Source organism: Anopheles arabiensis, chromosome 3 (assembly GCF_016920715.1).
Source record: "Anopheles arabiensis isolate DONGOLA chromosome 3, AaraD3, whole genome shotgun sequence".
NCBI lineage: Eukaryota > Metazoa > Arthropoda > Insecta > Diptera > Culicidae > Anopheles > Anopheles arabiensis.
Window position 1 is genome coordinate 71,850,887 of NC_053518.1, and position 16,044 is coordinate 71,866,930.

At 42.1% G+C, this 16,044-nt stretch overlaps 1 protein-coding gene across 2 annotated transcripts in view; it reads right to left on the reverse strand.

Annotated features, from left to right (window-relative positions):
• LOC120903318 (homeobox protein unc-4-like) overlaps positions 1–16,044 on the reverse strand; it is a 60,850-nt gene that overhangs the window by 8,610 nt on the left and 36,196 nt on the right. For both annotated transcript variants that reach the window (XM_040312683.1, XM_040312682.1), the window contains exons 3-4: positions 15,901–15,985; positions 15,707–15,833 (exon numbers count right to left, since the gene is read on the reverse strand). In XM_040312683.1, coding sequence (XP_040168617.1) covers positions 15,707–15,833; positions 15,901–15,985 — 212 coding nt within the window. The remainder of the gene's footprint in view (positions 1–15,706; positions 15,834–15,900; positions 15,986–16,044) is intronic.

Sequence of the window (16,044 nt, forward strand, 5' to 3'; positions counted from 1 at the left end):
TGTGAAAATTTCACAAACCCGCGACAATCACGGTTGACTCTGATTTTGTTCTAAAACTGAGATGTTGTTTTAGAACAAAGAGCTCGCAGAAAATTTGTCGCGGTACATAAGTTGGTCGTCTAGAAGCAGTGTAATAGATCTTGGATTCAATCGACTAAGGCGGCGCTCTAGCAGCAATCGAACACGACATCCGACACGAACAAACCCATATAATCATATGGAGGTGCACTGTCAGACACAAAGCAACAAACAAGACAAACTTGTCAAATCCCATATATTTTTCATGTTCGATGTCGTGTTCAATTGGTGCTAGAGCGCCGGGTAAATCGCCTATAGAGGGTAGAGGGAAAATCAAAGTAGGCGATAAAGGTAGGACATTCAAATCGAGCGTTGAATCTGTACATGGAATTAACAGATAGATACTGTTCAGAAATAAAAAACCAAAACCCAAATACTAAAAACCAAATAAGGATAAAAGGCAAGAAACCAACTTTCGATTACTAGTTTTCCTATCCAAAGTGATATAGAACAGATAAAATAGACTAATGACTACATACAATATAGAAGAGCGCTAAGAACATTTTAATATTTGTAGATAGTACAAAAAAAGGTTGTTGATAGTTAGTTAATATTTAACTAATCAAAAGTCGGCGTTTTTCCTCTATTCAATATGTAATTAATGTACTAATTTCGGTCTTCTTTTCAGTTCATTGATTAAAAAAGCAATGCTGGAACATGAAAACCTATTTCTTTATGTTTTGCATAATAACAAATATAAAAAATCCATACAATGTAAATTGAATAAAGTTTGCACAAACTTAAAGCACTTAAAAGACACTCAAAAATCACACTATCTCACTCAGTTATCTAATAAACGAGTTACCTAAAACAAATTAACCCCGACAAAGCATCTTCCTCTTCTTCGGCTAATGTGCCCCGGCATTAACTTTAAAATAAGTTAATCAAATTATGCACTTCACTTCACTTTTTTGTCCCGCTGGTATGGCACCAAGCAGCAGCATAATAAATAGTGCGGCATGTCTCTCTAAAATCTCCCGTCACCAAACCAAACCCGTCGACAAGAGAGAGAGAGAGCGAGCTAGTTTAATTTGTTATAAGCTGATGATACCCGGAACACCGAACAAAGGTTCCAGCAGCAAGCGTGTGCGGAGCGTTATAAATAACTAATGAATGTTTATAGCAACCATAAATGGCTAAAAGCACCACCGACCATTATTGATGACATCACTTCACCGTGGCCGTGGGTGCTTAAGACCGTGCTACCCCCGTGTGGAAAATCGAGAGCGACGCTCCGTAAGGACGAACGCGGGGGTGAAATAGTTGACTGAAATTATAATCGAATTATATATTCCTTTGAATGCAACGCGTTCCACCCTCCTCCCTTGCCCTGGAGTTTGCCAGTTTGCCGCATTACAAGCAAGCAAAAGCACATAATAAGATAATTTAATTTAGTGGCACGCAAACAGTTTAATCTTTGCACCCCAACCCCTTGGGTGGGTTGGAAAGAAAATCTGTGGCACAGTCTGTCCACATCTCCCCTCAGAGAGTCAATTTCAATGTAGGAACGCAGTGGAAGATCCTTGCATTGTGGCGTACCAAGACGAGGAGCATAAACGAGTTAAACGATTCAAAAGACAATGGTGTGTAAAAAGTCATCCGACTGACCCTCCGGCATGCGAAGTGGCGGGCACGAGTTGTCCTCGCCGTCGCACTCGTCCCCTCCGTGGATTAGCACCATGGTCGGAGAAGTTTGGAATTCAATAAGCTACAAATTCCTGTCATGATTACGCATAAATTATGCGTCCAAAGGGGTCAAGGGTCGTGGAGGGTTTGCTGCTGCTGCGCCCAGGGTGAAAGCATCGTGGGGATGACTCCGATTTCGATGTTGACTGCTATTTCGACCACCCAACGCAACACGCAACGGGCGCGCGGTTAATAAAGGATCGTAAATAAAATGCGGAATGTTTGGCAGAAGTGGTCTTCGCACGTTCGGTGGTGGAGAAATGGGCAATTAATTCAGCAGTGCAGTGCAAAATTACCCATCCGCCCCGGCGGTTGGATGACCTTGGGACAATGGAGGACAATACATTCCTAGAAAAGTTGGAATTTAGAATCGAGTTTGAAATGCGCAATGCCTGCCGTTTTTCGCAGTTCGGTATTGTTTTTTGAGGTATGATGATGAGGAAAGGTATTAAATGCTTTATGCGATGCAAAACGACTGTTGGCGGGGAATTTCATTTCTTTTTTTACAGCATTAGGTGTAAAAGTGTGCAGGATTTTACCGGTTGGTATTGCTGAAAACAGGCGGGTATGAATATCCGCCAAAGAGAACATCCGCTGTAGAAATTCTCTTTAAAAGGATATCTTCTTAAGAAGAACATTCCCAAAATGAAAGAAATGATGAATTATAGATTGAAAATTACCAAAATACTTAACATTGAAGATCTTTATTGGATTTTGTTACAATTTTGTGCACGTTATTTGTTTATATTGCACATATGCGGTTGCTGTGATGCGTTATCTGATACATATTTCTCCTGTATAGTTCGAAATAGGGTAACTGTACCAGTTTTCGGCAGTGTACCTATTTTCGGCAGGGTAGCTAAAAACGTTAAATTCTGCACAAATGCGGTAAAAAATTTCACAAAATACAATTTTGCAGTGAAAGTGTACTTATTTGATATTCACATACGAAGTTTCACACCATTTCATTACGTATTTTTCAAAATATCAAATAAATTGTGCTTTTTTTCGGCAGCTTTGCTGTCAGCCAATCGTTCGGCAGGTTTTGTGATTAAGAGAATCAGAACAGTAAAACAATGAAAAAGTGGTGTATATAAAAGATTTTATGCTTATTTAATTTATTCTAACTTGTTCAAAATTTTAAAATCACGATAAACAAGTTATTTTTCACTTTAAATGCTGCCGAAAATAGGTACACAGTAAATGATCATTTTTGACAGCTCAATGTTGTGGGCTCCTGCCGAAACTCGGAACAATAACACACTTTAAATTTGGCTGAATATTCCTTTTAAAATTGATCAGAACACTAAAATGCGTATGTCGACAAATAATATGACCTTTCTTGTACCAAATATCACCAATTTTACGACAAACAATGCACTAACTTAAGAGAAAAATAAATATTTGTAAGCCAGTTCGCACCGTACGCTATAACCATCAAACTGTCAATGGCTGCTCTGTTTAAACGTCGCATCAAAATGGCTGTCAAAACGGGCCAAAATAAGCAACATAAAATTAATAATTAAAGTGGTTTTAAACACCTATCTTAGGAAAGTAAGAGTGTTAAATTGCTTTAAACATTTTTTGTACATATTCACATTGATACAAACATTTTCTGACCCGTATTCGCGCTGCCGAAAATAGGAACACAGCCTGCCGAAAATAGGAACAAACTGCCGAAAATAGGAGCAAAATCAATGTTTGCATTTTCACGAATATTTATGAAAAAGGGCTTTGAACCGGCAAATAAAAAATATTGTAACATACTATGATAGTTTATCAACCATAATAACAACACTTTCAAGAAAAATAATGAAAAATATTGATGTGTGAGCAATTTTTGTGAAACTGCTGCACTAGCCTGCCGAAAACTGGTACAGTTACCCTAGTTCATTTCGCTGTATATTTCACCTCATGTGGCCGCGCGGTGAGGTCCTTAGTATGAAGACTTAAATCATAGCCCTCTATGATTCTACTACTCATTGTATTCCAATCATCAAATGTAGCTCTTGTGGTTAAAATGTTAATAAGGCATCATTACTTAACCCAGGAAAGACCTTCCATTTGACGCGTTTATAACAGCATAACTGGACTTATTGGATTACTTTTCAATCCGATAAGAACTCACAGTGTAGACAACATTACATATAATATTCGTATTTAATATTACAAAATCATCAGTTTGGAAGATGCATTCAGCCTGGCCCAGTAATCAAGTGCGATGGTAGACAAAGTACGGTAACAGGACCAAACATGACTCTATTCTGCCTAAGGACTGTACCTAGAATAATTTTGTATTGTGAATCACGGTTTATCAACTTCGCTTTTTACGAAGAATTCTATCAAACTAGTGTGGATAATAGGCCCTTTGTGACGCAAAACATGTTGATGAAAATATAACTCAAAGGCGTCAATACTCACTGGTGCATCTGTTTGGGATGCAGGTCGATGTTATACTCAAACATGTTATATAGGCATTTTTATTTCAAATTGCCAAAATACACCAGTTAATATCTCTTAAAGGAAATAAAAATTTTGAAAGCTATTTGTTTTCAATCATTTACAGAAACTTCGATTCAATTTCAACTAGCTAATACAACGGTTTAAATTGATATTTTTTGTTGAGAAATGTTCTCAAAATTGAGAACGATCACATTGGCACACTCACTAACAGGGAGAAAATAAATGTAGGAACCTTGGAAACTCACTTATTGCAGATGACTTCTATGTTGCTCATTCATTGCTGGACAGAGAGAACCCGTTAATGCATTTCAACAAACTTTAGATGGACTTTACAACTGAGATATTCATATCGTTCTTGACCATTGAGAACATTTAAAGTCCCATAAACTATTGCAAACGAAACGACTACTATGGGCCCAAAATCACCGGTTGTTGCACTAAACGTGATAATAAGTATGCAAATAACGCCTGCAAACGCTGCGCACAGCATTTACTGCATCATAATTATAACAGTCTAGTTAACGTGCCCATCAAAAAAACCTCCATTGTGCCATTGATCATGATCTTAAGATATTCCCCTCTTGTTTCCTTTGTGTTACATTCTCATTCAACCAGCGCCGCGGCCTATCTTGACACACACACGAATGTTTGCAATCATCGCCGCCCCACACCTCCACCCACCACCACTCCTCCCCTTAGCAGATCTCGCATGCAAAACAGTTTCTTGGATTCTCTTCACCTCAAACCTGCTGCTCACTCGGGCGCGTAAAGGTTTGCACCTTGTAATCAAAAAAAGGTTTCCACCATTCGTTGCTCTATTCTTCCTCCATACGCCCCTGGTGGTGAGGGAAAACAGAAACCGGCACAATCATTGCATACCGCCCCCGCATACCCCCCCTCTCTTGGTATCCCTTTTGCCGATAGTGGCCGTCCGTCCTCATCCGCCTACCGACCACCGACTCCGGCAGGAGAAACTGAAAGTCAGACAATTAGTCAACTCGCGGCAGACGAGTTTCACACCAGCCCATAATTAAGCGCCTTATGTGCTATCCCAACTCCGCCGGACCCGTCCACCCGTGGCCATACGCTGAAAATTACGCTTCTTCAGTATCGGTGGTAGAGTTTCATCGTGACTCGTGTGTACGTGTGTACGTGTCTGAGAGTGAGGGTGCGATCCTTTCACTGATCCCGCGCAAAACGTTGTTATTATCCACTTATTGATTTGTCCATCAGCTTTGGGCATCAGCAGCTCGTGCTCGTCCCACACGCCTTCACACAACGTACCACGCGGCGGGCGTTAATTTCAATCCAGTCCCGAAACCTTTCCCCATTGTCCTGGTACTTTCGTCCCCCGTATGGTTCACCCCCTTTTCTCCCCGTACCGGCAGGATTTCGTGCAGGATTATTAGTGTGTAAAAGGCTCGTAATCTACCGTTACCGCTGGCTGTAAGCGGGAGTAGCAAATTAAATTTATAACAGATTATTTTTTCATTACTGCACATAATGAGTGAGTTATGGCTAAAATTTTGCTGACAGGATAAGAGCACCACGTTCGGAGTTGGTTAAGACGGTGCAGTAGGAAGATATATTGAGCAGGAGACTGACTAGATGTGTCCTTAGCAGCTTTTGAGCCATCCAACCCCCTATTGTCTGCAGTCAATTTTCCACCTCCCCAGTGCTTTCATTAGTGTAGTGCTGCAGTAGCAGCAGCACCTTCGTTTTGCTTTCCCGCTGACCCCGACCATGATAAACATGCTTAATAACACCGCAAAAACTGGTGAAATAATTGGCCAACGCTAGCGCACGTGTCGCACCCGGGTGGGGCCTTTCCGAAGCCGAACATTTTTCCCAATCCCAGGCCGCTTCTTGCCCAAACCCGCTCACGTTTCACCTGCTGTGCCGACGGAGAGCAACGTTGAAGCAGACATTTGTATACGCCCGGGTGGGAAGAGCAGCCGTCAGATGCATTTTTGCGACAGTGTGCCACAATAGCATGGAGAAAGAGAAAGAGAGAGAGTGTGTGTGAAAGGGAGAGGAAAAAAGACGAAGTACCTTTTATCGAACTTCAATCATATTCGAGTTTTTGCGTTTCTGTTGCAAATGAACGCGTGGGCCCGATGGCGATGATAGGAAGATTGCTGGTTTGGCAACTTTTTTTGTGTGTTTGTGTGTCCCGTTTTGTAAAGGTACCAAACACACGGAGCGGCGCGGAATCGTTTAACTTGTCAATTTTTGTCCATTGTCGGCAATTTCATGCCCCTGTCACCCGTGTCAGCAATGGTTGGGGAGGCGTGTGACAAGGTGTGATGGTTTTTTTTTTTTTCTCTCTCCTTTTTCTTTTCTTAACTGCTGTGAGGGGGTGGACAGTCATTCAAATGAAGTGTTGCTGCGTTGTAGTGTGTTGTGCTGCCACCTCTTGGGGTGGGGTGGACGCTTTTAATTAATCAACATTGAGTTCTTATTTAGAGGGGTTCGATCGAAAAATGTTACAACATTTTAGAGAGTTTTTTCCCCCTAAGCGGTGCGTTCGGTTGCGTTAGCTACAAAATGGTTACTTTATCCTAATGAAGGACACACACAGTGTAGTGAAGGTACGCGCAACCCCTCCCCACCTGCTGTGCGGCAGTGTGCCACCGCTAAGGGTGTGTGTAATTTTTTAGTGTTAAGTGGCGTACGTTCTCCCTCTGGCAAAAAAAGCTTATAGACAGCAAATTGGAAAAACTAACTACAACAGTAGCAATTGGTAATCATGAGTGTCCTATTTTTTATTCCTTCTTCTCTCTTTATTCGACAACTATTACTCTAACGAAACAAAAACACGTGTACAGAGACGACACAGCTGGTGTTCATTGTTCGTGTGCGTGGCTGGCTGCCGCCGCACACGCTCCTCTCTCTCTCGGAAAGGGATTGTGGGTTACGGAATGTTACATTTAAGCAGTGTTAACTAACTAACTAACTGCCACCGAAGCCGCATAGGATGCGGCGGTTGCTACGAAACCGGGTTGTAAACGCGCGCGACCATGCTACGCGCTACGCGGCTAAGTGATACAGGATACTGCTCGCTCTGTGGGAAACGGAACCACAAACATCCTTTTTGTGGGAGAAAAGATCAAAGCCATGGGAGAAAAGAAACTGCTGATTTACTGTAATATTCGCTTGTGAATTATGTGTGATTTAGGACTAACTTTGGACCAAAGCTTAACGTTTCTCTTGCATATTGACAATATTGTTAGTAAGGCTTAAACGTTATTAGGGTTTATTTATCGTCAAATTCGCGAATGCTATGATATATTTTGCCTAAAATCACTCTATCTTTGTTTGGTTCGTTCATGTACTGAGTATTGTTCTATTATTTGGTCTCCACATAGTGCAAATTGGGTAAAGAAATTAGAAGCTGTTCAACGCAGATTTACTAGAATAGCTATGAATTTTCCACCTTTGAAAGGTGTCAGTGTTATGTCAAGATATAGGGACCGTTATTTGTTATTAGGTCTTCAAACGCTTGAACATCGTCAAAAAGTAAATCAAAGTGTGTTTGTTAGCAAATTGATAAATAATGAAGTGCATGTACTTTCTCTGTAAAAAAACCTTACATAGACGCACACTTTATGGATCTAACGATCCTTTATTATCAATGGCAAGGCAATTTAACGACTGGATTGGCCATTTTGATTTTAATCTCTCGACTGATTTGTTTAAGAGCCTTCTATTACTATTCAATTTTGGTGATAATAGTCGTTAATATAGGGATTAGTCTGAAGCATAACGATAAGTTAGTTAGATAAGTTGCCGTAGCACAAAAATGCAGGACAATTATATATGAATAAATAAATAAATAAAATACATAAATGATGGTAGTTCTCAACTGCTGCCGTGAAAAGTTCTACAACGAGAAGCAACTCCAATTTCAACAAGAGTGGAACTAAGAATAAGCATGTTGTTATCACTCAAACGCTACCAATTTAACCACGAAGTCACCGTCAGGGTTAATGCGTGTAATTGCGCTTTTATTTTCACATCAAGTCACTCGGGATGATGTATTTGCTATCGGAAACAAGCATTTTACTGCCAAACATACAATTTAGCATTTTTAAAATGAAATTAAGTAAAAAATAAAAGAAATAAGTAACTTTCAATTGAAAAAAACATTATCGTTAAGCATCGTTCTCTGTTCATTTTATAGCTTCCGTTTTATTTTCCACCAAACAACTATTCGCCAACAATGGCACACCTTTTTGCTTCCCGGCGAACTGCAAACATTTCGCATCCACGTTTGGATGCATTTCATTGGCATGAGCAACACAATTGCCAGCGAATCAATCAGCACCTCTTTCCGGTACACCTCAACCGGCAAGAAAGTGAGCAGTGAAAAGCTTTTTGCTGCTGCTTCTTTCTCAGTCTCTCCCTCTCTCACCTTTGCTTCCTTTCGTTTACTAAAGTGTCTCCCACTTTGTGCTTCTTTGTGACGATGATTGAAAACCAATTTATTGCTTCGCCAATTGTCGCCACCCTTTGCGTCTTTTGCTTCCCCTTGGAATAGACGTAGGAAAATACGCTGATCGCGTTGGCTGCGAACGTTGGCGCTGTGGATGAGATGCAAACCTTTCGGTGTCAGGTGTAACGCGTCAGCTGCCCTTTTAAAAGGCACGCCGGAAAAGCGGAAAATTTAAACCCCCTCCTCCCTCTCCCCCAGACAAGTGGGTGTAGTTTGAATGGCGCGACATCGGGCAAAAGGAGAAAGCAGCACAAAAAAGCGAACCAAAGTGTTACAAACGAATGTAAATGTTTTCCGTTTTCCGAACGCGAAGTGGTAGTCTGTAGTCTCAAATTTCATCCACTTTCGTAAGAGAAGAAAAACGGCAACGCAACGCAACACACACCGACATTACCCTTCCGTAAGCGATCTTTCACGATCGCGCTTGGTTGCTGCTTTGGCTTTTTTAGTGCCCAAAGTGATGTCGATATTTTACATCATCGCGCAACACTAACGCTTCTTCCCACTAACAGACAGGGCTACCGTAGAGCGCTTTGGAATGTTGCCTTTAAAACCGGCAAAACGTTTGAAAACATCACACAGCCTCGAATCTCGATCGAACTGTGTGTGTGTGCGCGCGCTCGGGAGCAGAATAATTATTAGGCACGCAGCACCCGATCGATCGTGCCCAATCGGTGAACGATCGAAACGATCTATGTCGGGTGTCTATTTATTATTTGCCCAATCTGTGCGTGGGACAGTAGGGGTTAATTATCGTCAAACACTCCTTCGAGGGGGAAGAAACGTGCAACATCCCGCAACAGTAAAATGGCCCAAAAGATCGTGCCGAAGGGAGTTTAAAAGATGAGTTTTATTATTTCAATACCTGACTCACCGTGTTCGACCGTTGCTGCTGCTGTCTCATCCTTCACCGAGCCGGCGAGGAACAGTTCAATATCACCAATTTGAGAACTGACAATTGATTATTGTATCAACGCCGTTCCCCCACGGCACGAGCAGTTAACGCTTCCCACTACATTCTTCCTCCCTCAAGCCCGCAAGAATGGTTGTTGAGTTGTCTGTTTACCTAACTTGAGAAGCTTGCCCTTTTTTCTGCTTCTTCTTCTTCTTTGTGCCCTGCTTCTACTCCCTCCTCCCTCTTGGGAATACGGTGCGCGGCCAACGTTTGCTTAACCCGGGTCCGGTACCGATATCTTTTGCCACGGCCGGGGTACGGTAATCGCTTGATCGCGCCCGAGCAGAGCTCGAAAGCTCACACGGTACTCAAGGAGTTGTGCAACAATGAAACAAGCCTTGACAGGAGATAGAGCAGCGGGGCAGCACACACAGAGAGAGGGTTGCCGCCTGAAGTGGCCAACATCACCGCCATCCCTCGCGCATTCGTTTCAGCTCTACATTTCACCGCACTTAAGCTCCAAAGCCGGTATCAATTTTGTTTCCAACCCCGCCGCGCCGCGTCGAGTTTTAAAACCCGCCGGTCCCGACCCAGCTCGAGAAAAAAACAGCACCTCATTGTTATTGTAATAAATTGAAAAATAGAATTAACCGCCGCAAGAAAGCGTACGCGGCAAAGCACGAGGAAGGAGTGAGGGCTCGCACAGTGACCACAGTGATGAAGCAGATGCCGCGCGGCCTGTTTCGCGTCCAAAACGGACCGAGGAAGGAGTGCTCGTCCAGGGGCAAAACTTGTGGATTAAAAATAATAATAACAATAATGGGGTGATGTTAGGTACAAGAAGGAGCGAGCGGGCAGCAGCAAAACTAAAAGAAGCCGAGCAACACGGCCGCCCCATCAAACATGATCATCACGATCATCAGCAGTAATAACAAGAAGCACTTGTGATCTTACCTGCAACCCCTGCATGCCCCAGAGGGAATGTGTTGGCAAATGTGTTGATTGAGCCCCGGGGTGGGGTGGGCAGAAAACAAAACACCGAGAAGAAAAAAAAAACAAGCGTGAAAATGAAGGGATGAATTCATCCCCGCGGCCCCTTTAGATATAAGAAGTGTGGGAGGGGGGCTGGGGGTGCTTTTCTTATGCACACTGCTACACATATAAACACGCTCGAATTAAGAGAGAGAAAAAAAGAAGCTGCTGCTGCTGCTGCTGCATGGGCACAAAATGACGACAGGCGGAAGGAGCTTCATCATCGTCCTTAGCGCGCCCGACAATTGGCCTCGACCGTTGAACACGGGGAGGGGTGAGAACACGGCCACGCTGCACCGAAGAAGGTCATAAAGCCATCGTCAGCGGCCCGACGCTGCTTAAGTGGTCAAGTTGCGTGAAAAGCTTGCGGCGCTCTGCGAAGGGTGGTTCGGGCCCGGTTGTGCCTGGCCAGAGCTGCTACTCGAGCGGATTGTGTGTGCCGCCGGTGCGATGAGAAATGTGTAAACAAACGCAACCGAGTGAAAGAACAAGCTTTTGTGTGTGTGTTGCTGCTGTTCGGATGGCGAACGCGTGAGGGACGGAGGGAATAGACCGGGCTCGGGCACAATTCATCGCCGAGCGGGCGGCCACATAAACACGTGTTAACTAACTTGTTTGCATTCTAACATGTTTCATTATCATTATTATACGGCTGGGACGGGATTGGGATCAGTCGACGTCATTTGGCCGCGGCGCACAACTACACACGAACGCCACTTCATTAGAGGGCGAGAAGTGAAACGAAACGCAAGTGAGCAAGTGAGTCAGAGATCTAATTGCACAGCAGAAGGCCCTCTCACCCACTGCAGCTCACTATCGAACGATTAGGCGATATTTTTCACCATTTTTTGTGTGTTTTGTTTTGTTCGGAGCGCCTCCATCATCGCTACGCTCCACGCGGCGATGGCGGCTTCCGATTAGAGTTGGCGGCAGTGGCGGCCCCGGTTACGGATCGGCGCTTTGCGGGATGATTGCCGCTTTTGCAAGCAGGTTTTTATAAGTTAGATTTGCATTTGTGCAAGGTTTGTGCAGCTATCAAGATACAATTGAAGCTCGTTTGAGTGACGTACTGTAGCTTAATTATAATGTATCATCATGGGCTGTGCAAGAAAGCAGTTTGTAGTTAGATATTTTAAAAAATGCACCATTGTCTTAAAGAATAATTCGGAGTCATGATGAGGATTATACGCAACGTTTTTGATGAGCGATCTGATTCCCGAACGGAGATTTGCAATTGAAAGACATTGCTGTTTCATGATGAGGAAGTTGTATAAAAATTGCTCAAATTGTCAAACTATGCATGGGATTAACAAAGAGGAAGTAGTCAGAGAGTCTCTGAGTGATCTGCAGGAATGAATAAGTAAGTGTAATCCGCATTACAATGCACTAAGATGAGTATGGGCTGCTTGGATGACTTTCTGCTGAAGTTACCGGTGCATATGTAACCCTTCATTTTGTGTTATGAAGTCTACTCTACCCTGTATAAATCTTATAGGGTAAATGTACCAATGTGTTTTAATGGATTTAAAGTGTCAGGAAGGATAATTATTGAATATTTCAACACATAGCAATTGAAATATGTTTTATCTTCGCAATCATAACCATTTTTACCATGAAACATATCAAACATGTTTTCGTATGAATATTAAGGATTACTGCCATAATTTCGATTTCTTACATAATTTGATCGTAAAAAAGTATGAATTTGGTTGATGAAAATATTGACTAAAGTACTGTATAACACCTGTCGTCAACCCACACCCGGAAGAGTGTGCTTGATTTTAAGTCAATTTTTCATTCAGCCAAATGAGCGAATTTTGGCCCTTTTTTGGAAATTACCTACAGAAAACTCATTTCTGTTGCTTATTTTAGTGAAAACAGTACGACATTTCAAAAATATCCTCAAAAAATATATAAAATGACTTGTTTTTATTGATTTTATAACTTTAACCACTATAGGAACATGCCTGTTTTGTGTACCTATAATGGCACTGTGGTAAAAACACTTAAAAATTCATAAATAAGGTCAAAAGGCAAATAATTTTAGCAAACCAATAACATTTTATAACATTTATGTTGAAAACCTAGTAATTGCGTGGTTATGTGGTCATTTAGAACGTTTACAGAAATATTTCATAACGAAAACCTAAGGATTTTGGAAAAATGTTGACACATTTCACAAAATAATGGAGGTCACTAAGTAACGGAATGGTCCCATTTATCCTTAAAACCCTTTGTAAAAAGCTAAATAACTTAATTACTTTTAATTTGCCGTGCGGTCCGCATTTTAGTGCAATACCACCACTATTGGTACTACCAGCACTATACGTACGTTTACCCTAAGAGATCTTGAAAGCGAATTATGCCAGATATTATCTCACATTAAAATATTAAAAGCAATACAACTTAGAAACTTTGCATGTTGCCAGCCTGAAAATCTGAAATATTGCGACTTTCGCGAGCAGGAACTAGTTGTAAATTCGAAGAAATATCTAAACGTCCCAAACATATGTAAAACAACAACGAAATCCCCAATTACGTCAACTGAATCAGCTTTTTATAGTTACTGGTTTGATGCAACGAAGATGCAATGTAGCGCAAATGTCGATATATTAAACCAAAATGACAAAATTGAACGAGACCTTGACGGCAGTTCTTAAAGCAACGTCGAACAGTTGTAAGTGATCTTTAATAAATTGTAATACCAATAAACATTGTAAGATATCTTTACAAACTTTTTTAATGCTATCTTTTTTAAGTTCTTGAAAGAATGCTATAAATCTGTGTATTATATTCTTTCGCAAAAATTGTTCGAACAAATAAATAACTAAAACTAGGCATTTGAATACATTCAAAGCCAAAACAAATAAAAATAAAAGCAATCATACCATCTCCTGCTCAAAATGCAGTATCAAATCAACCAAGCGAAAATTTTGCTTTGAATGAAGCCAAAGACACATAAAATGTATAAAGATTCCTCATTGTAATGTATAAGTTAACGTGAGTTTAATCCCCACAATCTCCCCAACATCCAAACGGCAAACCTAATAAACTTCTTTAACAACATTAAACCCAAAAGAGCAATAACTTTAACAGTCAGTCCACTATCCAAAATTAGATGCCCATTTTCCATCAACCAGCAGCCATTATTTAACTGCACACAGCTACTAACTCGAGCCACAAATTTAAACCAATCCGGCGCACATCGAACGGGAGCATCCCCCCCCCCTTGGGATGATAAATTCAATTTATTTATCCACTGTCAGCTTTAATTTGGCCTTCCCACAATTTGCACAAACGGGGCTGGCTCATTGCCGATAAATAGGTTTGCCAAAAACAAACAACAAGCACGGAGAGAAAACCCCTGGGCACAAGCTACTTTAAACTTATTCTGTTATCCAATTCCCGCATCTCTCCTGTCCGGGGCCACTCCTCGTCCTCGTCCGGGATTGTAACTGTTGGATCCCTATGGAGCCAACAAACTCCATTTCGCCTGTTTAGCGCATCCTAAATTTTATCTACTCCATTAACCAATAAGCTTCAACGTAAACAATCGGAACGAGCGTGTGCTTTGCTCTGTATGTGTGTGTGTGTTTGAGGGTTTGGTGGATGATAGATTCCCTCCACGCTGGTGTGCTATTTTATCGGATCATATTTTACGAGTCATCGACCACGCGTCTGACGCGTTGGTGTCGCCAGCCAGCCAGCAAGCCAGCCAGCCAGCCAGCCAGCCAACCGTCCCAGCCTGATTATAATACTGCGCAAGACGGCAAATAATGGTCGTTTAATTCAATTTTTGCACCCACTTTTCGGCTACAATGTTGTATCGCGGGGAGCGCAAGCCACGCTGTTTTACAGTGTGGTTTAAAATTGATCGATTTTTGTTTAGCTTTTACCAAGAGAACACCATCACTTTCTGTTTTATTTAAAAAAATATTTCAAAATACAAAAACCAGTTATTCTAATTCTACCCTAAACTGACACGATAAAACGTTTAATTAAAGCCCAGCTTTTGTGTAGCGGCGAAACTCCAAAACAAAGTAAGCATCGACCGAAAGCGAACAAGCATGCGCCTGCTGGCCCGAGGGTTACACATTCTCGCCAAAGCGTCCGCACACCCACTCGGCAAACTTGCGTTTTCCATCCCTGTTTGTCGGTCGCGTGCACATAGGACACGATGTTGTGGCAAACCTCCCCCGGTCGCACCGTAGCTCCCCCTCCCGTTAGCAACTCAACGCGACCACTCCCGCGGTTGTCAATTTTGTTGGGTTCATAATTTGATAATGTTTATAATAGAATAATTTATACATTGTTTGCAGACTGTCATCGTGCCCGGTGGTGCGCTCTTGCGCCTTTTGCTATTTTGCCGAGGGGTTGCATGATGCACATACACACCGACACACAGACACACACACCGGGACCTTAAATCTGCTGCTAAATGAATTATAAAACGTTTCACCGTGATTTAGTGATACGAGCGGCCGTTGTTTCCCCTTTTCTGGGAGTGGATTGGGGGTCCCTTTCGCTTCGGTGTCATTTTTTGTTGCCTGCCTCTTTTGTCCGCCACTGTACGCAACACAGTGGTGGTGGGTTTGTAGTGATTCGTACATTTGTGGCTCGGTAGAAAACGAGCAGTCAGTTTGTTGTCTTTTTTTTTTTTGAATTGTTCTGTTGCAAGCGTACGATTTTTTATTGCATTCGATGGAGAGTTTTGCTACATTTCATTCCCATTGCCAACGCGCCATTTGGGCACACGCGCGCGCTGCGGCACGTTCTTTGCTGCGGCAAATTTAATTATCGTTTGCTATGAACTGTAAACCTGAAGCCTGATCTATAGAGGAGCGGGGGTGACCGACTGTGCGATTTACAACGGCACATAATATGCCATTATTTTTGATTTGGTGACGAGGTTTTGGCGAACCATTGGCGCACAAAAAAAATCGAACTAAGGAAAGCATCTAATGTAATTTGAGGCGATATTTGTGTGTATTTCCGTTACTACTACAGCTACTTTCCGAGTGAAATAATCAAATTCAGCAAAGGAAAATTAAACTTACTTGTATCCTGTCCTCTGGGAGATCCGTTTTGAGGGAAAGCATTTCCCGGGCGTACACATCCGGATAGTGCGCTTCCTTGAAGGCCTTCTCGAGCTCGTCCAGTTGGTAGCTGGTAAATATCGTTCGACTGAGAAACAAAAATCCAGAGATGAATGCAAAGGAGCGATCGGGCAAAGCCTACTACTGTACCTTACCTGTGTCTTCGTTTCTTCTTCTTCTTCTTTCCATAACTATTTAGCCCGTCGATGGTAAAGTCTTTGCTGGAGTCTACACCACCACCTAGAGAGAGAGTGGGAGAGAACGAGAGAAGAGAAAGGATTAATAAAACATTAAGCCAA